The 23,900-nt window shown below is 34.3% G+C and overlaps 2 protein-coding genes and 3 pseudogenes across 2 annotated transcripts; all 5 read right to left on the bottom strand.

Annotated features, from left to right (window-relative positions):
* Nucleotides 1-214: 214 nt before the first annotated feature.
* LOC107798228 (ABC transporter G family member STR2-like) lies at nt 215-3,733 on the bottom strand (annotated as a pseudogene).
* A 1,104-nt stretch (nt 3,734-4,837) lies between these two features.
* Nucleotides 4,838-7,651, bottom strand: LOC142174141 (CRIB domain-containing protein RIC4-like). The gene is made up of 3 exons (XM_075239867.1): nt 7,302-7,651; nt 6,512-6,649; nt 4,838-5,284 (listed from the first exon to the last, which is right to left on the bottom strand). The coding sequence occupies exons 1-3, from the start codon at nt 7,450-7,452 to the stop codon at nt 5,043-5,045; spliced, it is 531 nt and encodes a 176-aa protein (XP_075095968.1). The 5' UTR covers nt 7,453-7,651; the 3' UTR covers nt 4,838-5,042.
* Nucleotides 7,652-9,991: 2,340 nt separating this feature from the next.
* Nucleotides 9,992-13,510, bottom strand: LOC142174795 (ABC transporter G family member STR2-like; annotated as a pseudogene).
* Nucleotides 13,511-14,614: 1,104 nt separating this feature from the next.
* Nucleotides 14,615-17,428, bottom strand: LOC107805321 (CRIB domain-containing protein RIC4). The gene is made up of 3 exons (XM_016629334.2): nt 17,079-17,428; nt 16,289-16,426; nt 14,615-15,061 (listed from the first exon to the last, which is right to left on the bottom strand). Exons 1-3 carry the CDS (start codon nt 17,227-17,229, stop codon nt 14,820-14,822), a joined length of 531 nt encoding a protein of 176 aa, XP_016484820.1. The 5' UTR covers nt 17,230-17,428; the 3' UTR covers nt 14,615-14,819.
* Nucleotides 17,429-19,769: 2,341 nt separating this feature from the next.
* Nucleotides 19,770-23,319, bottom strand: LOC107805326 (ABC transporter G family member STR2-like; annotated as a pseudogene).
* Between the last annotated feature and the right edge of the window lie 581 nt (nt 23,320-23,900).

Here is a 23,900-nt window from a genome sequence, read left to right as displayed (position 1 = left end):
ACCAATTATTAAGTTTATAGTACATAGGCAAATTCAACATTTGGAGTCAATGAATTCATAATGGGTGCGATCTTATTATATGCAGGCATTTTTCTTAGGTATATACACAATTCAAATCAAGTAATGAGTTCAATTAAATTCGTAAAATATATCCTAAATCCGTCTACACTTACAATCAATCCACTAATCTAGTTTCCAAGAAGGTTATTCACTATTTTGGAAATAATTCTGCTAGCTTGAAACTATATTTATATTGTTAAGAATTTCAAAAAAAATATTAAGATCACATCAATTGTTACAAAAGAGTAATGACAGTCTTAAGATCTTGAATCCGCCTCTAACTGCTTCTCGTTGTGGCAGTTCATGTCCTCTGGTTCTTCGAAAAGAATCGGAGAACAATATAAAACAGGACTCTGTATAAAATAGCCCATGCCAACATAATGTCTGAAACTGATTCATAAGTAGCCCTTCATATGGATAACTCATAATTGAAATATAATTCATCCATTTCCAATATGATGGCATGTCATGGCTATTTAAAAAATAGCCACAAAACAAGAAGAACAAAGCAGTAAAAGCAATAACAACAGCATATCCTATTATGTAATTTGGCACCACTGAACTCACAAACACAACAAAAGAGTTTGTGGACAGAAGTGACATGTATAGAACAATCAAGAAGTATATAAATGGTCCGCGAAGAGATAGTGCAAACCAAACAATTAGTGCATAAACTGCAGCTTGAACAGCTAAGAAAGGAAGGCAAGTGACTAGACCTGCAATTGTGTAAGAAGAGGCTCTATACTTATTATGAGATGTCTCGCGGACAAAGATGAAACGTTCTTGAATGAAAGCCGGGACAGCATCATTAGACGAAAAGAAAAAACAGACAAACTGTGAAGATGAAGAAACTAAGGCGATCCGTTATCCCCTGTAGGTTTTCTTTTGGATGCATAAACATTGTGTCCATCATAATTCCCATGACTGTTAGCACAACAAGCCTAGAAAGGAAGAGTTCAGGGGTACGTCGGATGTTTATAAAGTTTCTTCTCATGAGAATCCATGTCTCTGATAAGAATGAATTTGCAAACTTGGGGCCAAGATATTGGTATGTATTGGTGTTGGCTGCATCATATGGAGTCAAAAAATCATTTTCGTTGAGAGTGCATTCACTACTTTGAGTGTGAGGGGTTGTAGTACTTTGATAATTTTCACTAGTATAGGCAAAGTCACCTGGAGATGAACTGCACAAAGAAAAGCACAAATATCATATGGCAGTTAGTCAGATAATATAGATCTAGCTTTAACACAGATCGGATTCTGTGCAAGTTAAACAGCTAACCAAGTGAAAATAGGCGTTAAACATACATGTTTTATTACACGACTAAAATTATCATTAGCTTTCGAATCATGTGCTAAGAAATAGACATCGCGCTTAACTCAACCTCAAAAGTTAGCTCATGAGATGAAGATTGTCCATTCGCTCAAGAGACACTCTTGCACCACTAGCATGCCCAAGGCTAGACATCCAGAGCATGGAACAACCTAACATGATTTTATTTTATTTTTTTGGGGGGGGGGGGGGGGGGGGGGGCAATGGCGGCAAAAAAGGAAAGTTAAAAACTAGAAGAGACTATAGACAGTGGGAATTGAACCAACGACCTTACAAAAGATTTTGAACCCCCTTAACGACTGAGTTATGTTTTTGGCTAGTGTCACGGGGATTCAAAATATATTATATAGAGGCACAAAACGGATTTTGCATTGGGTCCGACTGTGATACCATATTAAGAAAATGGACCTTAGACCTAACTCAACTTCAAAAGCAAGCTCATATAAGGAGACAACAGTCTATTCCTCAGACAATGTTGGACATTCTAACATACTGATCAAGGAATTAGAACAACTCATGCGTAATGCGTTGATATAAAAGAATATTTTACCTTATCGGATTTGGGTTTCTATGATCCGCGCGCTGTGTAGCAGGAGAAAATCCAAGTGTTTGAAGAACTCCACTGTGGCTTGCACTCCAAGACTTAGATGAATTCCAGGGACTTCTCAGACTATGATCAAAATCTTGATCCTTCTTTGCATTTGTTCGCAAATGATCAAGGCGTTTGTTAGACCTGTGTGACGATGCTGGTAATGAAGGGACAACTGACATCTCATGTTCGCCTAATGGTGGAGGTTTCATTCCAGTAAGAGCAAATGCAGCTAATGCCTCAACTCCAAGTTCAGATTGATCATATTCTTGAATCACATTAATCAAATACTCTATTGAACTTTCACCTTTTGGTACTTTTCTCCCCATCCTACCAAGATGTACAGCAACATCTTTTGGTGATACTTGATACATGAGCTGTCAGCGAGCCAGAATAATGAGATGATCAAGAAGCAACTGGATTCGAGACGATGGTTGATGAATCGTTAGGATCACTGTGCTACCAGCTAGCGCAATGGCATGAACTTTGTCAATCACACTATGAGCACCAGTTGAATCAAGACCTGAAGTTGGCTCATCAAAAAATAACAATGAAGGTGCATGTATTATGTCCACCCCTATTGACACCCTACGACGTTCACCACCAGATACTCCTCGTGTCCCTTCATCACTTATGTAAGTGTTCCTAGTCGACTGCCATAAAATAAACAATAAATGGTCAGGGGCAGATCTTGAAGCCTGGATACAGGTCGCCTGAACCCAGTAGCTTATGCTCAAACAGTATATTTGTGTTAAGAAATTTTTTAAATATGTACAAATATTAAATTTAGAACGCAGCTATTAGCACTTGAAGTCGTTATTCTAAAATCCAGAACCCATAAAGCTGAAATCCTGGCTCCGGCTTTATAAATGATTACGATATATAGTAATCTAGTGCATAAAAAATTATGTGACAGTTGTTGATTGACTTACAGATAAACCAAGCTGCTCGATTAGCTTCTCAACGCGCTGTCTTTTATCAGCCATTGAGATTGGTCCAAGCCTAAAATCAGCAGCAAACAGCAATGTCTCATAGACAGTGAGCATTGGAAATAATCTATCATCTTGCATAATATAAGCAGAGGTTCTCTTAATAAAACTTGGTGTCATATCCATTCCATCAACAGAAACTCTACCCCTAAGACTTGAAATTCTACCAGTTAAACCATCTAAGAATGTTGATTTTCCAGCACCACTTGGACCCATAACTGCAGTTACACAACCTTTTGGTGCATAGTGTTACACGATTGCAGGAATTCAAAGGGAATTCGAGGATCGTAGCACTACTCCAGGAATAAATCGAGGAAGCAGTAGAGAATGTTAGAATTGCAGAAGAGCAGAAGAGAAGAAGGAAGAAGAAGAAGAATAGAGAGATTTAGGAGGAAATTGTGTAATTGCATTTCATATCCTGTAATGAAGTTTACAATCCTTATATGTAGTGATTCATACATTCCAAATGTAACTAGATTCTATCTAACAGAATTAATAACAGAATTCTGTTATTCAGCTACTAACTAACGTAACTAACTTTCCCTCTCTTTAACTAACTTTTGGACTACTAACTACTGACTTTCTAAAATCATGTATCAGTACTTCCCCCAATCGAAGATCCTTGACCACAAGGATCAAAAGCAGGAAACCACGTGTGTAAGACAGTAGCAAACTCCCAAGTAGCAGCTTCATTAGGAAGCCCCTGCCATTTAACCAAAACTTGTGCAACCGCCTTGTTTCCTTTCTTCACCATCCTTCTTTGTAAGATAGCCTCAGGATTAGGACAATATGGACTTGCCAAATCCAGAGTAGGCGGATAAGAAATCTGTGATGGGGCTTCATAACATCTTTTCAACAATGACACATGTCCTGTGGGATGGATTTGAATCTTATTCTACGTTGAAGATGAAGAGTAATTGCCAAGAGAATTGTGAGAATGAGAAAATGAAGTTGTAAGGTAGCTTTATATATTTAGTAGGTAATTTTATAATTTTGTTAAAGCTTATTGGGCTATTGGTTAAACCGTTAATAAATTGGGCCAATCGAGACCCGAACCGACAGTCCAATAGTCAAATAACATTAAACCGTTATCGAATTATTTACCCAAGAACCCGATATCGATAATCCAATAACATTTTATCAGTTCGGGCTCTCGGTTATAACAGATATATGCCCAGCCCTAATTTCACAAATGTGAGGATGCTTTATAAAAATTGAGTTTAATCTATGTGCACTTATAATTGCTTCTAACAAATCTGATCTAGCAAAACTAAAACTAGAGTAGATAATGTTAAAATAAATTGATAGTGCAAAAAATTATTTATATATAATTTTAAATCTTTATAAATTTGTTGACCAACCTTTAGTTTTATTGCCTAATGGAAAAATAAAGTTGCGACTGAGAAGAAAATAAATTGTTATGTTAGTGGAAGAATCAGAAAATATAAACATAGAGTTTAAAACAGAGAGCCAGAGAGTATAGATTGGCATTGTTCAATATCAAATTTGATCTTTTTCCTTGTAAAAAAGGTTCATGTGTTAAATATTTCTTACATTAAGTTAACAAAGCAAATTTAGTCTATTTATGTAATGATAAAAATAGATTTGATCTCAATTACTCCTCGTTTAATTTTACTTGTCCAGTATTTTAAAAATAGATTTTCATTTTTACTTGTTACATTTAGCATATCAAGAGAAGACAATTTAGTTTTTCATGTTATACCCACAGTATTAATTATTCATTTCAAATCATTTTCTCAAATCCATTAAAAATATGCATCAATTAATATGAGTATTATGACAAATTATGCGCTTTATTTATTATTTCTTAAAGGGTGTGCAAAATCAAAAGTGGACAAGTAAAAATGAATAGAAAGAGTATTAATGAATGACAAATCTGAACCATTTTACAAAGTTCAGGAACAAATTTGATTTTTCGAAAAGGAAAAAAAATCTTTACTAATTTTAACAATATCTATACAATCTAATTTTCACACAGCCAATCCCAAAAGAATATAAAGTTGACAGAATTTGAATGAAAAAGAAGATGAAATTACAAAAATATTAAAAGTCAAGCATTATGGTTGCTATTAACACCTCTAGGTCCACCAGCTTGGGCAGCCATAGCAAGTTCAAATTGTTTAATGGAAATTGAAGGAAAAGAAATTAATTCAGGAGTTTTCAAATTTTCCCATCCTTTGATAGGGTTAATTGTTGTTGATCCATCCCACCCTATGTGTGTTACATGCTTCACATCTGTTGGATACCCTATTTCTATCTCCATTTCCACTTCTTCTTCTTCCTCTTTGTGCACTACAAAAGAAAAAAAGAAGCAAATTATAAGGATAAAATAAAAAATAAAATAAAAATCGGCTCTGAAAGGGAACGAACTATTGTCTCCTTATATGGTTTTAGACGATTTTAATAATTATTTTAGGTTGAATCAACTTTAGATTCATTTTCTTGATAATATATCAGACTCGTTCTAGTTCTAGTATTTCCGATGTTGGACCCATATATTAGAGTTAGGATACTTATCAGGCGGATCAGACGGATAATTACGCTTAACGGTTCGGCTTATCGGTTATCGGATGATAAATATAGTAATTCGCTAGTTATCCAATAAGATAACGGGTAGACTGGTATCGGATTAACGATTATCAAATGGTTATCGGACGGTTTATTGGCTAAATCAAATATAAAAAAATTCAACAATCCTAGTCTTGTGAATGCCAAATTGCCAAACTACATAGTTCATTGGCTTTTATACCTTCCATTGTGGAACTCCATATGAGCCTCCTCTTTTAGCGACTCCACTATTCTTGTTTCAACTAGTTGGTCTGGTGATTAGATTACTCTTAATTGGTCCTTTATATGTGTTACCCCCATGCAGCTGGTGTCCAAGATCATCAAGAGAGAGACGAGACTGACGAGTGATGAACACAAGAAGATTCAGATTGAGAGAAATTTTGATTAGGGATTTAGAATTACGAGAGATGACTGGTCGACTTCTCACTCTTTACTGCGGACTGAATTTAATTGAGAACTAAAAAGTAGGGATTTAGCCATTTATGGTTTCAATAGTACTTTATATACATAAGAGTAAAAGTGTAAATATAAAAAAATTTAACGAGTTAACAGTTTATCCGATAGGAAAATTGAGTAATCCGCCCCCAAACCGTTAAGACGTTAATTATAAAATCTCAATCCGTTCACCAACCATTACCCTGATATCCCTTTAGCCAATAAGTCATCGGTTCAGTTTGGTTAACGGTTACGGTTCGGTTTTGAACTACCCTAATTAGAGTATCCTATAATGGTCAAAAGAATGTGTGGATAAACTATCTTCACCTACGGAGCGAGAGCTTTTGAGGTTAAGTCTATGTTAATAATTTTTTTTATGTTATTCTCCATGTTTTTAATTTTGATTTTGTATGAATGTGGATTTGTGACTAGTAGGAGAGGAAAGATAAAGAGGAAAATGGTTTGATGAGATTAAAATCTTATAAATACAAGGTAAAGAGGGCAATGGCTACTTACCAAATAATTGGGAGAAACCTTTGAAATGCCTTTTCAATCTTTGAATATTTTGGGAAAATGTTGGTCTTGTCATGGACAAAAATCCCCAAAAGCTCTTCATTTTTACACTTGATGAGCTCACTTCTCCTTCTTGTCTTTCTTGAATAAGTCACACCCAAAGTAATAATGTCAAACACAGAAAAGAATAACAATACAGAGGCACAACAAAAGCAATTGAAAATATTTTATATGATGAGAATAAAACTTACTCGCATTTGGTGTTTACACTAACCCAATAAATATATGAGACATGCCTTATAAAACACTCGTATCACTAAACCATAGTTAAAGAAACACACATACTCATCTTAATTTATGATTTAACCATGATATATGATAAATTAGTATGATTTAATTTAAACATCGGGTGCAAATAAGTTTTACCTATTCAATTTATGTGGTTTAAATGAGAACTATCTATTCATCAAAAGCCTACCATAAATGAAGTAAAAATAGGATAGGCTAGCTTGTTTTCGGATTGATAATTGGAAAATAGCTAGCTTTTGCAAAGTCATTGAACAATAATCACTATTTTATGCGGAGATAAAATCTGGACAAAAATACCTTTACTGAAACACGAGAAGTTTCAGCATAATATACTAGATTTTGGTTTGAAAGGTTTTACTATAGGATTAACCTCTTAATAATACTTAAACTTAATATAAATATTATTAAGTTTATATGAACCCAATATTTTTGACAAAGAAACATAAAAATATACATGAGACATAGGGGAGAGAGAGAGACATACTTGTTTTCTCAGCTGGATTAGTGTTTGTTTTCTCAGATTGGCTGCTGCTACTGCTCACTGCAACACTTGACTCAGAACCACACACTACAGAAAATGGCAACATAAAAAACTTTTCTATTGATTTTTCCTTCATATTTCTTCCAATTAGCATATGAAATCAACAGTGAATTATAGCATATAAATCACAAAAGATGGGAAGAGATATAAAGAGAGAGTTACATTAATGAGATTAATGTGTAAGTAATTAGCTTTATGAAGAAGTTAGAATGATTTAGGCTATAGAAATGTAAGACACACCAAATATTAAAGCAGTTTGGTTTGGTGGCAATGGCATTAAGAGAAAAGCAAAGAGAATATATGAAAATGATGGAGTGGGTTAGAAACTTAAAAGAGTGGATATATTTAAGTTGGTTAAACTGTGCAACTCATGCTCAATATTGGCTCATTACTTGTCCAATTTAAGACATAAACAGAGCCCACTGACCAACTCCTCCACCCCCTGGAAGTTTTCTGTGTGTAAGTGAGTCGAGATTTTTATTAAGGAGAGTCAAAATATAACGAAGAAAGTCAATTTTTTTTACATGTAACATATATATTAATTTTTAGTTTTTACCTATATATACACTATTATTTTTCGGCAAAAACGTGTCAAGTTGACACCCCTTGGGCAAAGATGGCTCTGCCACTGATGGTATATGTGCCACATGAAAACATTCATATAACAAAAGTATTCGTAATATATATATATCAATAGAATTAAAGTTATAGAGGTTAATGACATTATAAATAATTATAAACTATCAGTACAATTTAACTTGTTGTAGCATGCTTAGTAATCCTACTTATTATAGATAATTACCTATAATTATCTTTAAAGTAGCTTAATAGTGTAATTCTTTTTAATTAAATTATCAGCTTATAAAAGTTAAACTCATATCAATATTTCTTTTAAATTACTTTACCTAGCTCGATCACCCTAGTTTCAACTTTTCTAACGCAAACTAGACTTTGGTCATCGGCTTATAGCCTTATACTACTTTGTGTTTTGAATATATTATCTAATTTGACCATAATTTTTAAAATCTTATTGGTAATCTGCAACTAAAATTTAATTGTTTGACTCTATTTTTGTCTTTTGTGTAATAAGTTTTTATTATTATTATTCTAAGTCTTAAATTGTATAGATAACTATAATCCCGGAATTGACCAATTTTGACCATTAAAGTGAACGTAGACATTAAAACAAAGATGAAAAGGTAATTAATGTACTTACTTGATTGCTCTAACATTATAGAATTTATTTGCAATTGTTTTTTTTAATTTCAAGGGGACTTTAGATAGTTGCACTATTTCAAATAAAATAAAATAAAATAATATATATATATATATATATTCTTAACTAGAGATTTTGTATTCAAGTCTTGGAATGAAATCACCTCTGATTGGAAATATTGTAACCCAAAAATTGGACTTTTGTATGTGAATTCGAATTAGTCAGACCTAAAATAGTTATCGAACACGAAATGGTTATTGAGCATGATTTAAGTGGGAGATATGAAGTCATATACTTGTACAATCACTCTTTTTAGTTTAGTAATCCTAAATGAACCTACTCATTCCCAACTCTTCCAATCACATTGCGTGGGAAAGAGTGAATCCAAAGGGAATTTATTATAATATGATTCAAAATAGCGACGAGTATTTCTTCATTTTCACAAAAAGTAAAGAAAGTCAAAGAGTTTGGTGTACTTTGATACTTATTGAACACCAGAAGTGGAATGGAGTGTTCTTTAATTTTCTCTCTTTTTCACTTCCTTCTAAATTTGGTTGCTCCTTTTAGGTAGGCTTTTTCTAACTAAACTATTGTCATTTGCACCATATTTATTTCTTGTTTAATCATTCAGTATTTAAAGCTCATTATTTCGATTAATTTGAATTTGCTCGGAATAAACCCATTAATTAAATGAGGTAAATTACTCCTTATTGAAAGTATTGGGAGCTTGAACATGAAATCTCTGGTACGATTTCGACTTTGATCAAAGGCGAACCTATGTATCGAGTGGAGGGGTCATCGGACCTCGTTAAATTCGATAAATTTTTTCGACACACACACACACTCATATATATATATATATATATATATATATATATATATATATATATATATGTTAAAAACAGTCATATACTTTGTTTGAAACCCTAAGACCAAAGGTTCCAGCAGGGGCACTAATTGACCAATCCAATCATGTGCCCTCACCACCTTTAAATTCTAGGTCCACCTCTAACTCTAATAATTGCTTCGTGTACTTTTTGATGAAAATATTCAATGTTAAATTGCTCTAAGTACTATATATGAGGCTGATTATGCTAAAAAATAGAAAAAATAAAATAACCTTTAAACCAATGTGAACTTATTTAATTAGCACTAAACATTTGAGTAGATATTATTATGATAGTTCATCATATTCAATAGACAACCAATTATTAAGTTTATAGTACATAGGCAAATTCAACATTTGGAGTCAATGAATTCATAATGGGTGCGATCTTATTATATGCAGGCATTTTTCTTAGGTATATACACAATTCAAATCAAGTAATGAGTTCAATTAAATTCGTAAAATATATCCTAAATCCGTCTACACTTACAATCAATCCACTAATCTAGTTTCCAAGAAGGTTATTCACTATTTTGGAAATAATTCTGCTAGCTTGAAACTATATTTATATTGTTAAGAATTTCAAAAAAAATATTAAGATCACATCAATTGTTACAAAAGAGTAATGACAGTCTTAAGATCTTGAATCCGCCTCTAACTGCTTCTCGTTGTGGCAGTTCATGTCCTCTGGTTCTTCGAAAAGAATCGGAGAACAATATAAAACAGGACTCTGTATAAAATAGCCCATGCCAACATAATGTCTGAAACTGATTCATAAGTAGCCCTTCATATGGATAACTCATAATTGAAATATAATTCATCCATTTCCAATATGATGGCATGTCATGGCTATTTAAAAAATAGCCACAAAACAAGAAGAACAAAGCAGTAAAAGCAATAACAACAGCATATCCTATTATGTAATTTGGCACCACTGAACTCACAAACACAACAAAAGAGTTTGTGGACAGAAGTGACATGTATAGAACAATCAAGAAGTATATAAATGGTCCGCGAAGAGATAGTGCAAACCAAACAATTAGTGCATAAACTGCAGCTTGAACAGCTAAGAAAGGAAGGCAAGTGACTAGACCTGCAATTGTGTAAGAAGAGGCTCTATACTTATTATGAGATGTCTCGCGGACAAAGATGAAACGTTCTTGAATGAAAGCCGGGACAGCATCATTAGACGAAAAGAAAAAACAGACAAACTGTGAAGATGAAGAAACTAAGGCGATCCGTTATCCCCTGTAGGTTTTCTTTTGGATGCATAAACATTGTGTCCATCATAATTCCCATGACTGTTAGCACAACAAGCCTAGAAAGGAAGAGTTCAGGGGTACGTCGGATGTTTATAAAGTTTCTTCTCATGAGAATCCATGTCTCTGATAAGAATGAATTTGCAAACTTGGGGCCAAGATATTGGTATGTATTGGTGTTGGCTGCATCATATGGAGTCAAAAAATCATTTTCGTTGAGAGTGCATTCACTACTTTGAGTGTGAGGGGTTGTAGTACTTTGATAATTTTCACTAGTATAGGCAAAGTCACCTGGAGATGAACTGCACAAAGAAAAGCACAAATATCATATGGCAGTTAGTCAGATAATATAGATCTAGCTTTAACACAGATCGGATTCTGTGCAAGTTAAACAGCTAACCAAGTGAAAATAGGCGTTAAACATACATGTTTTATTACACGACTAAAATTATCATTAGCTTTCGAATCATGTGCTAAGAAATAGACATCGCGCTTAACTCAACCTCAAAAGTTAGCTCATGAGATGAAGATTGTCCATTCGCTCAAGAGACACTCTTGCACCACTAGCATGCCCAAGGCTAGACATCCAGAGCATGGAACAACCTAACATGATTTTATTTTATTTTTTTGGGGGGGGGGGGGGGGGGGGGGGCAATGGCGGCAAAAAAGGAAAGTTAAAAACTAGAAGAGACTATAGACAGTGGGAATTGAACCAACGACCTTACAAAAGATTTTGAACCCCCTTAACGACTGAGTTATGTTTTTGGCTAGTGTCACGGGGATTCAAAATATATTATATAGAGGCACAAAACGGATTTTGCATTGGGTCCGACTGTGATACCATATTAAGAAAATGGACCTTAGACCTAACTCAACTTCAAAAGCAAGCTCATATAAGGAGACAACAGTCTATTCCTCAGACAATGTTGGACATTCTAACATACTGATCAAGGAATTAGAACAACTCATGCGTAATGCGTTGATATAAAAGAATATTTTACCTTATCGGATTTGGGTTTCTATGATCCGCGCGCTGTGTAGCAGGAGAAAATCCAAGTGTTTGAAGAACTCCACTGTGGCTTGCACTCCAAGACTTAGATGAATTCCAGGGACTTCTCAGACTATGATCAAAATCTTGATCCTTCTTTGCATTTGTTCGCAAATGATCAAGGCGTTTGTTAGACCTGTGTGACGATGCTGGTAATGAAGGGACAACTGACATCTCATGTTCGCCTAATGGTGGAGGTTTCATTCCAGTAAGAGCAAATGCAGCTAATGCCTCAACTCCAAGTTCAGATTGATCATATTCTTGAATCACATTAATCAAATACTCTATTGAACTTTCACCTTTTGGTACTTTTCTCCCCATCCTACCAAGATGTACAGCAACATCTTTTGGTGATACTTGATACATGAGCTGTCAGCGAGCCAGAATAATGAGATGATCAAGAAGCAACTGGATTCGAGACGATGGTTGATGAATCGTTAGGATCACTGTGCTACCAGCTAGCGCAATGGCATGAACTTTGTCAATCACACTATGAGCACCAGTTGAATCAAGACCTGAAGTTGGCTCATCAAAAAATAACAATGAAGGTGCATGTATTATGTCCACCCCTATTGACACCCTACGACGTTCACCACCAGATACTCCTCGTGTCCCTTCATCACTTATGTAAGTGTTCCTAGTCGACTGCCATAAAATAAACAATAAATGGTCAGGGGCAGATCTTGAAGCCTGGATACAGGTCGCCTGAACCCAGTAGCTTATGCTCAAACAGTATATTTGTGTTAAGAAATTTTTTAAATATGTACAAATATTAAATTTAGAACGCAGCTATTAGCACTTGAAGTCGTTATTCTAAAATCCAGAACCCATAAAGCTGAAATCCTGGCTCCGGCTTTATAAATGATTACGATATATAGTAATCTAGTGCATAAAAAATTATGTGACAGTTGTTGATTGACTTACAGATAAACCAAGCTGCTCGATTAGCTTCTCAACGCGCTGTCTTTTATCAGCCATTGAGATTGGTCCAAGCCTAAAATCAGCAGCAAACAGCAATGTCTCATAGACAGTGAGCATTGGAAATAATCTATCATCTTGCATAATATAAGCAGAGGTTCTCTTAATAAAACTTGGTGTCATATCCATTCCATCAACAGAAACTCTACCCCTAAGACTTGAAATTCTACCAGTTAAACCATCTAAGAATGTTGATTTTCCAGCACCACTTGGACCCATAACTGCAGTTACACAACCTTTTGGTGCATAGTGTTACACGATTGCAGGAATTCAAAGGGAATTCGAGGATCGTAGCACTACTCCAGGAATAAATCGAGGAAGCAGTAGAGAATGTTAGAATTGCAGAAGAGCAGAAGAGAAGAAGGAAGAAGAAGAAGAATAGAGAGATTTAGGAGGAAATTGTGTAATTGCATTTCATATCCTGTAATGAAGTTTACAATCCTTATATGTAGTGATTCATACATTCCAAATGTAACTAGATTCTATCTAACAGAATTAATAACAGAATTCTGTTATTCAGCTACTAACTAACGTAACTAACTTTCCCTCTCTTTAACTAACTTTTGGACTACTAACTACTGACTTTCTAAAATCATGTATCAGTACTTCCCCCAATCGAAGATCCTTGACCACAAGGATCAAAAGCAGGAAACCACGTGTGTAAGACAGTAGCAAACTCCCAAGTAGCAGCTTCATTAGGAAGCCCCTGCCATTTAACCAAAACTTGTGCAACCGCCTTGTTTCCTTTCTTCACCATCCTTCTTTGTAAGATAGCCTCAGGATTAGGACAATATGGACTTGCCAAATCCAGAGTAGGCGGATAAGAAATCTGTGATGGGGCTTCATAACATCTTTTCAACAATGACACATGTCCTGTGGGATGGATTTGAATCTTATTCTACGTTGAAGATGAAGAGTAATTGCCAAGAGAATTGTGAGAATGAGAAAATGAAGTTGTAAGGTAGCTTTATATATTTAGTAGGTAATTTTATAATTTTGTTAAAGCTTATTGGGCTATTGGTTAAACCGTTAATAAATTGGGCCAATCGAGACCCGAACCGACAGTCCAATAGTCAAATAACATTAAACCGTTATCGAATTATTTACCCAAGAACCCGATATCGATAATCCAATAACATTTTATCAGTTCGGGCTCTCGGTTATAACAGATATATGCCCAGCCCTAATTTCACAAATGTGAGGATGCTTTATAAAAATTGAGTTTAATCTATGTGCACTTATAATTGCTTCTAACAAATCTGATCTAGCAAAACTAAAACTAGAGTAGATAATGTTAAAATAAATTGATAGTGCAAAAAATTATTTATATATAATTTTAAATCTTTATAAATTTGTTGACCAACCTTTAGTTTTATTGCCTAATGGAAAAATAAAGTTGCGACTGAGAAGAAAATAAATTGTTATGTTAGTGGAAGAATCAGAAAATATAAACATAGAGTTTAAAACAGAGAGCCAGAGAGTATAGATTGGCATTGTTCAATATCAAATTTGATCTTTTTCCTTGTAAAAAAGGTTCATGTGTTAAATATTTCTTACATTAAGTTAACAAAGCAAATTTAGTCTATTTATGTAATGATAAAAATAGATTTGATCTCAATTACTCCTCGTTTAATTTTACTTGTCCAGTATTTTAAAAATAGATTTTCATTTTTACTTGTTACATTTAGCATATCAAGAGAAGACAATTTAGTTTTTCATGTTATACCCACAGTATTAATTATTCATTTCAAATCATTTTCTCAAATCCATTAAAAATATGCATCAATTAATATGAGTATTATGACAAATTATGCGCTTTATTTATTATTTCTTAAAGGGTGTGCAAAATCAAAAGTGGACAAGTAAAAATGAATAGAAAGAGTATTAATGAATGACAAATCTGAACCATTTTACAAAGTTCAGGAACAAATTTGATTTTTCGAAAAGGAAAAAAAATCTTTACTAATTTTAACAATATCTATACAATCTAATTTTCACACAGCCAATCCCAAAAGAATATAAAGTTGACAGAATTTGAATGAAAAAGAAGATGAAATTACAAAAATATTAAAAGTCAAGCATTATGGTTGCTATTAACACCTCTAGGTCCACCAGCTTGGGCAGCCATAGCAAGTTCAAATTGTTTAATGGAAATTGAAGGAAAAGAAATTAATTCAGGAGTTTTCAAATTTTCCCATCCTTTGATAGGGTTAATTGTTGTTGATCCATCCCACCCTATGTGTGTTACATGCTTCACATCTGTTGGATACCCTATTTCTATCTCCATTTCCACTTCTTCTTCTTCCTCTTTGTGCACTACAAAAGAAAAAAAGAAGCAAATTATAAGGATAAAATAAAAAATAAAATAAAAATCGGCTCTGAAAGGGAACGAACTATTGTCTCCTTATATGGTTTTAGACGATTTTAATAATTATTTTAGGTTGAATCAACTTTAGATTCATTTTCTTGATAATATATCAGACTCGTTCTAGTTCTAGTATTTCCGATGTTGGACCCATATATTAGAGTTAGGATACTTATCAGGCGGATCAGACGGATAATTACGCTTAACGGTTCGGCTTATCGGTTATCGGATGATAAATATAGTAATTCGCTAGTTATCCAATAAGATAACGGGTAGACTGGTATCGGATTAACGATTATCAAATGGTTATCGGACGGTTTATTGGCTAAATCAAATATAAAAAAATTCAACAATCCTAGTCTTGTGAATGCCAAATTGCCAAACTACATAGTTCATTGGCTTTTATACCTTCCATTGTGGAACTCCATATGAGCCTCCTCTTTTAGCGACTCCACTATTCTTGTTTCAACTAGTTGGTCTGGTGATTAGATTACTCTTAATTGGTCCTTTATATGTGTTACCCCCATGCAGCTGGTGTCCAAGATCATCAAGAGAGAGACGAGACTGACGAGTGATGAACACAAGAAGATTCAGATTGAGAGAAATTTTGATTAGGGATTTAGAATTACGAGAGATGACTGGTCGACTTCTCACTCTTTACTGCGGACTGAATTTAATTGAGAACTAAAAAGTAGGGATTTAGCCATTTATGGTTTCAATAGTACTTTATATACATAAGAGTAAAAGTGTAAATATAAAAAAATTTAACGAGTTAACAGTTTATCCGATAGGAAAATTGAGTAATCCGCCCCCAAACCGTTAAGACGTTAATTATAAAATCTCAATCCGTTCACCAACCATTACCCTGATATCCCTTTAGCCAATAAGTCATCGGTTCAGTTTGGTTAACGGTTACGGTTCGGTTTTGAACTACCCTAATTAGAGTATCCTATAATGGTCAAAAGAATGTGTGGATAAACTATCTTCACCTACGGAGCGAGAGCTTTTGAGGTTAAGTCTATGTTAATAATTTTTTTTATGTTATTCTCCATGTTTTTAATTTTGATTTTGTATGAATGTGGATTTGTGACTAGTAGGAGAGGAAAGATAAAGAGGAAAATGGTTTGATGAGATTAAAATCTTATAAATACAAGGTAAAGAGGGCAATGGCTACTTACCAAATAATTGGGAGAAACCTTTGAAATGCCTTTTCAATCTTTGAATATTTTGGGAAAATGTTGGTCTTGTCATGGACAAAAATCCCCAAAAGCTCTTCATTTTTACACTTGATGAGCTCACTTCTCCTTCTTGTCTTTCTTGAATAAGTCACACCCAAAGTAATAATGTCAAACACAGAAAAGAATAACAATACAGAGGCACAACAAAAGCAATTGAAAATATTTTATATGATGAGAATAAAACTTACTCGCATTTGGTGTTTACACTAACCCAATAAATATATGAGACATGCCTTATAAAACACTCGTATCACTAAACCATAGTTAAAGAAACACACATACTCATCTTAATTTATGATTTAACCATGATATATGATAAATTAGTATGATTTAATTTAAACATCGGGTGCAAATAAGTTTTACCTATTCAATTTATGTGGTTTAAATGAGAACTATCTATTCATCAAAAGCCTACCATAAATGAAGTAAAAATAGGATAGGCTAGCTTGTTTTCGGATTGATAATTGGAAAATAGCTAGCTTTTGCAAAGTCATTGAACAATAATCACTATTTTATGCGGAGATAAAATCTGGACAAAAATACCTTTACTGAAACACGAGAAGTTTCAGCATAATATACTAGATTTTGGTTTGAAAGGTTTTACTATAGGATTAACCTCTTAATAATACTTAAACTTAATATAAATATTATTAAGTTTATATGAACCCAATATTTTTGACAAAGAAACATAAAAATATACATGAGACATAGGGGAGAGAGAGAGACATACTTGTTTTCTCAGCTGGATTAGTGTTTGTTTTCTCAGATTGGCTGCTGCTACTGCTCACTGCAACACTTGACTCAGAACCACACACTACAGAAAATGGCAACATAAAAAACTTTTCTATTGATTTTTCCTTCATATTTCTTCCAATTAGCATATGAAATCAACAGTGAATTATAGCATATAAATCACAAAAGATGGGAAGAGATATAAAGAGAGAGTTACATTAATGAGATTAATGTGTAAGTAATTAGCTTTATGAAGAAGTTAGAATGATTTAGGCTATAGAAATGTAAGACACACCAAATATTAAAGCAGTTTGGTTTGGTGGCAATGGCATTAAGAGAAAAGCAAAGAGAATATATGAAAATGATGGAGTGGGTTAGAAACTTAAAAGAGTGGATATATTTAAGTTGGTTAAACTGTGCAACTCATGCTCAATATTGGCTCATTACTTGTCCAATTTAAGACATAAACAGAGCCCACTGACCAACTCCTCCACCCCCTGGAAGTTTTCTGTGTGTAAGTGAGTCGAGATTTTTATTAAGGAGAGTCAAAATATAACGAAGAAAGTCAATTTTTTTTACATGTAACATATATATTAATTTTTAGTTTTTACCTATATATACACTATTATTTTTCGGCAAAAACGTGTCAAGTTGACACCCCTTGGGCAAAGATGGCTCTGCCACTGATGGTATATGTGCCACATGAAAACATTCATATAACAAAAGTATTCGTAATATATATATATCAATAGAATTAAAGTTATAGAGGTTAATGACATTATAAATAATTATAAACTATCAGTACAATTTAACTTGTTGTAGCATGCTTAGTAATCCTACTTATTATAGATAATTACCTATAATTATCTTTAAAGTAGCTTAATAGTGTAATTCTTTTTAATTAAATTATCAGCTTATAAAAGTTAAACTCATATCAATATTTCTTTTAAATTACTTTACCTAGCTCGATCACCCTAGTTTCAACTTTTCTAACGCAAACTAGACTTTGGTCATCGGCTTATAGCCTTATACTACTTTGTGTTTTGAATATATTATCTAATTTGACCATAATTTTTAAAATCTTATTGGTAATCTGCAACTAAAATTTAATTGTTTGACTCTATTTTTGTCTTTTGTGTAATAAGTTTTTATTATTATTATTCTAAGTCTTAAATTGTATAGATAACTATAATCCCGGAATTGACCAATTTTGACCATTAAAGTGAACGTAGACATTAAAACAAAGATGAAAAGGTAATTAATGTACTTACTTGATTGCTCTAACATTATAGAATTTATTTGCAATTGTTTTTTTTAATTTCAAGGGGACTTTAGATAGTTGCACTATTTCAAATAAAATAAAATAAAATAATATATATATATATATATATTCTTAACTAGAGATTTTGTATTCAAGTCTTGGAATGAAATCACCTCTGATTGGAAATATTGTAACCCAAAAATTGGACTTTTGTATGTGAATTCGAATTAGTCAGACCTAAAATAGTTATCGAACACGAAATGGTTATTGAGCATGATTTAAGTGGGAGATATGAAGTCATATACTTGTACAATCACTCTTTTTAGTTTAGTAATCCTAAATGAACCTACTCATTCCCAACTCTTCCAATCACATTGCGTGGGAAAGAGTGAATCCAAAGGGAATTTATTATAATATGATTCAAAATAGCGACGAGTATTTCTTCATTTTCACAAAAAGTAAAGAAAGTCAAAGAGTTTGGTGTACTTTGATACTTATTGAACACCAGAAGTGGAATGGAGTGTTCTTTAATTTTCTCTCTTTTTCACTTCCTTCTAAATTTGGTTGCTCCTTTTAGGTAGGCTTTTTCTAACTAAACTATTGTCATTTGCACCATATTTATTTCTTGTTTAATCATTCAGTATTTAAAGCTCATTATTTCGATTAATTTGAATTTGCTCGGAATAAACCCATTAATTAAATGAGGTAAATTACTCCTTATTGAAAGTATTGGGAGCTTGAACATGAAATCTCTGGTACGATTTCGACTTTGATCAAAGGCGAACCTATGTATCGAGTGGAGGGGTCATCGGACCTCGTTAAATTCGATAAATTTTTTCGACACACACACACACTCATTATATATATATATATATATATATATATATATATATATATATATATATGTTAAAAACAGTCATATACTTTGTTTGAAACCCTAAGACCAAAGGTTCCAGCAGGGGCACTAATTGACCAATCCAATCATGTGCCCTCACCACCTTTAAATTCTAGGTCCACCTCTAACTCTAATAATTGCTTCGTGTACTTTTTGATGAAAATATTCAATGTTAAATTGCTCTAAGTACTATATATGAGGCTGATTATGCTAAAAAATAGAAAAAATAAAATAACCTTTAAACCAATGTGAACTTATTTAATTAGCACTAAACATTTGAGTACATATTATTATGATAGTTCATCATATTCAATAGACAACCAATTATTAAGTTTATAGTACATAGGCAAATTCAACATTTGGAGTCAATGAATTCATAATGGGTGCGATCTTATTATATGCAGGCATTTTTCTTAGGTATATACACAATTCAAATCAAGTAATGAGTTCAATTAAATTCGTAAAATATATCCTAAATCCGTCTACACTTACAATCAATCCACTAATCTAGTTTCCAAGAAGGTTATTCACTATTTTGGAAATAATTCTGCTAGCTTGAAACTATATTTATATTGTTAAGAATTTCAAAAAAAATATTAAGATCACATCAATTGTTACAAAAGAGTAATGACAGTCTTAAGATCTTGAATCCGCCTCTAACTGCTTCTCGTTGTGGCAGTTCATGTCCTCTGGTTCTTCGAAAAGAATCGGAGAACAATATAAAACAGGACTCTGTATAAAATAGCCCATGCCAACATAATGTCTGAAACTGATTCATAAGTAGCCCTTCATATGGATAACTCATAATTGAAATATAATTCATCCATTTCCAATATGATGGCATGTCATGGCTATTTAAAAAATAGCCACAAAACAAGAAGAACAAAGCAGTAAAAGCAATAACAACAGCATATCCTATTATGTAATTTGGCACCACTGAACTCACAAACACAACAAAAGAGTTTGTGGACAGAAGTGACATGTATAGAACAATCAAGAAGTATATAAATGGTCCGCGAAGAGATAGTGCAAACCAAACAATTAGTGCATAAACTGCAGCTTGAACAGCTAAGAAAGGAAGGCAAGTGACTAGACCTGCAATTGTGTAAGAAGAGGCTCTATACTTATTATGAGATGTCTCGCGGACAAAGATGAAACGTTCTTGAATGAAAGCCGGGACAGCATCATTAGACGAAAAGAAAAAACAGACAAACTGTGAAGATGAAGAAACTAAGGCGATCCGTTATCCCCTGTAGGTTTTCTTTTGGATGCATAAACATTGTGTCCATCATAATTCCCATGACTGTTAGCACAACAAGCCTAGAAAGGAAGAGTTCAGGGGTACGTCGGATGTTTATAAAGTTTCTTCTCATGAGAATCCATGTCTCTGATAAGAATGAATTTGCAAACTTGGGGCCAAGATATTGGTATGTATTGGTGTTGGCTGCATCATATGGAGTCAAAAAATCATTTTCGTTGAGAGTGCATTCACTACTTTGAGTGTGAGGGGTTGTAGTACTTTGATAATTTTCACTAGTATAGGCAAAGTCACCTGGAGATGAACTGCACAAAGAAAAGCACAAATATCATATGGCAGTTAGTCAGATAATATAGATCTAGCTTTAACACAGATCGGATTCTGTGCAAGTTAAACAGCTAACCAAGTGAAAATAGGCGTTAAACATACATGTTTTATTACACGACTAAAATTATCATTAGCTTTCGAATCATGTGCTAAGAAATAGACATCGCGCTTAACTCAACCTCAAAAGTTAGCTCATGAGATGAAGATTGTCCATTCGCTCAAGAGACACTCTTGCACCACTAGCATGCCCAAGGCTAGACATCCAGAGCATGGAACAACCTAACATGATTTTATTTTATTTTTTTGGGGGGGGGGGGGGGGGGGGGGGAATGGCGGCAAAAAAGGAAAGTTAAAAACTAGAAGAGACTATAGACAGTGGGAATTGAACCAACGACCTTACAAAAGATTTTGAACCCCCTTAACGACTGAGTTATGTTTTTGGCTAGTGTCACGGGGATTCAAAATATATTATATAGAGGCACAAAACGGATTTTGCATTGGGTCCGACTGTGATACCATATTAAGAAAATGGACCTTAGACCTAACTCAACTTCAAAAGCAAGCTCATATAAGGAGACAACAGTCTATTCCTCAGACAATGTTGGACATTCTAACATACTGATCAAGGAATTAGAACAACTCATGCGTAATGCGTTGATATAAAAGAATATTTTACCTTATCGGATTTGGGTTTCTATGATCCGCGCGCTGTGTAGCAGGAGAAAATCCAAGTGTTTGAAGAACTCCACTGTGGCTTGCACTCCAAGACTTAGATGAATTCCAGGGACTTCTCAGACTATGATCAAAATCTTGATCCTTCTTTGCATTTGTTCGCAAATGATCAAGGCGTTTGTTAGACCTGTGTGACGATGCTGGTAATGAAGGGACAACTGACATCTCATGTTCGCCTAATGGTGGAGGTTTCATTCCAGTAAGAGCAAATGCAGCTAATGCCTCAACTCCAAGTTCAGATTGATCATATTCTTGAATCACATTAATCAAATACTCTATTGAACTTTCACCTTTTGGTACTTTTCTCCCCATCCTACCAAGATGTACAGCAACATCTTTTGGTGATACTTGATACATGAGCTGTCAGCGAGCCAGAATAATGAGATGATCAAGAAGCAACTGGATTCGAGACGATGGTTGATGAATCGTTAGGATCACTGTGCTACCAGCTAGCGCAATGGCATGAACTTTGTCAATCACACTATGAGCACCAGTTGAATCAAGACCTGAAGTTGGCTCATCAAAAAATAACAATGAAGGTGCATGTATTATGTCCACCCCTATTGACACCCTACGACGTTCACCACCAGATACTCCTCGTGTCCCTTCATCACTTATGTAAGTGTTCCTAGTCGACTGCCATAAAATAAACAATAAATGGTCAGGGGCAGATCTTGAAGCCTGGATACAGGTCGCCTGAACCCAGTAGCTTATGCTCAAACAGTATATTTGTGTTAAGAAATTTTTTAAATATGTACAAATATTAAATTTAGAACGCAGCTATTAGCACTTGAAGTCGTTATTCTAAAATCCAGAACCCATAAAGCTGAAATCCTGGCTCCGGCTTTATAAATGATTACGATATATAGTAATCTAGTGCATAAAAAATTATGTGACAGTTGTTGATTGACTTACAGATAAACCAAGCTGCTCGATTAGCTTCTCAACGCGCTGTCTTTTATCAGCCATTGAGATTGGTCCAAGCCTAAAATCAGCAGCAAACAGCAATGTCTCATAGACAGTGAGCATTGGAAATAATCTATCATCTTGCATAATATAAGCAGAGGTTCTCTTAATAAAACTTGGTGTCATATCCATTCCATCAACAGAAACTCTACCCCTAAGACTTGAAATTCTACCAGTTAAACCATCTAAGAATGTTGATTTTCCAGCACCACTTGGACCCATAACTGCAGTTACACAACCTTTTGGTGCATAGTGTTACACGATTGCAGGAATTCAAAGGGAATTCGAGGATCGTAGCACTACTCCAGGAATAAATCGAGGAAGCAGTAGAGAATGTTAGAATTGCAGAAGAGCAGAAGAGAAGAAGGAAGAAGAAGAAGAATAGAGAGATTTAGGAGGAAATTGTGTAATTGCATTTCATATCCTGTAATGAAGTTTACAATCCTTATATGTAGTGATTCATACATTCCAAATGTAACTAGATTCTATCTAACAGAATTAATAACAGAATTCTGTTATTCAGCTACTAACTAACGTAACTAACTTTCCCTCTCTTTAACTAACTTTTGGACTACTAACTACTGACTTTCTAAAATCATGTATCAGTACTTCCCCCAATCGAAGATCCTTGACCACAAGGATCAAAAGCAGGAAACCACGTGTGTAAGACAGTAGCAAACTCCCAAGTAGCAGCTTCATTAGGAAGCCCCTGCCATTTAACCAAAACTTGTGCAACCGCCTTGTTTCCTTTCTTCACCATCCTTCTTTGTAAGATAGCCTCAGGATTAGGACAATATGGACTTGCCAAATCCAGAGTAGGCGGATAAGAAATCTGTGATGGGGCTTCATAACATCTTTTCAACAATGACACATGTCCTGTGGGATGGATTTGAACTCCAGCAGGCAGTAATAACGTATAAGCAACTGAACCCACCCTTTTTAGAATTTGGAAAGGGCCATAGTATTTAGAGGCTAACTTGTGGGAAGCATGATTAGATATAGTCACTTGCTTGTAAGGTTGAACTTTAAGGTAGACCCAATCACCAACCTCGAATTGTCTCTCACTCCTGTGAGCATCTGCTTGTTGTTTCATCCTGTGTTGAGCTCTCATTAGATGGTGCTTCAGCAGCTGGAGCTTCAGTTCCCTGCGGATCAAGGTGTTGTCCACCTCAGCTGAAGCTGACTCCCCTGGCAAGTAGGGTAAATGTAATGGAGGTGGGCGGCCATACAAAGCTTCATAAGGGGTAGTCTGTATAGCTGAATGGAATGAAGTGTTATACCAGTACTCAGCCATAGGCAAGCAAGAGTACCAGTTAGCAGCGTCATCGTTGCAGTAACATCTTAAGTAGGTTTCCAAATTTCTTCAATACCTCAGTCTGAC

The sequence above is a fragment of the Nicotiana tabacum genome, chromosome 20 (assembly GCF_000715075.1).
Source record: "Nicotiana tabacum cultivar K326 chromosome 20, ASM71507v2, whole genome shotgun sequence".
Taxonomy (NCBI): domain Eukaryota; kingdom Viridiplantae; phylum Streptophyta; class Magnoliopsida; order Solanales; family Solanaceae; genus Nicotiana; species Nicotiana tabacum.
Note: the sequence above shows the minus strand (reverse complement) of the source record. Positions and strands in the feature narration are given on the sequence as shown.

Excerpts from the sequence above, each read along its gene's own strand:
- LOC107805321 (XM_016629334.2), bottom strand. The coding sequence starts at position 17,229 with ATGCTAATTGGAAGAAATATGAAGGAAAAATCAATAGAAAAGTTTTTT. Across the intron at positions 16,427-17,078 it reads TAATCCAGCTGAGAAAACAA|AAAGACAAGAAGGAGAAGTG; the intron begins GTATGTCTCTCT and ends GACTTATTCAAG. Across the intron at positions 15,062-16,288 it reads AGGTTTCTCCCAATTATTTG|TGCACAAAGAGGAAGAAGAA; the intron begins GTAAGTAGCCAT and ends TTTCTTTTGTAG.
- LOC142174141 (XM_075239867.1), bottom strand. The coding sequence starts at position 7,452 with ATGCTAATTGGAAGAAATATGAAGGAAAAATCAATAGAAAAGTTTTTT. Across the intron at positions 6,650-7,301 it reads TAATCCAGCTGAGAAAACAA|AAAGACAAGAAGGAGAAGTG; the intron begins GTATGTCTCTCT and ends GACTTATTCAAG. Across the intron at positions 5,285-6,511 it reads AGGTTTCTCCCAATTATTTG|TGCACAAAGAGGAAGAAGAA; the intron begins GTAAGTAGCCAT and ends TTTCTTTTGTAG.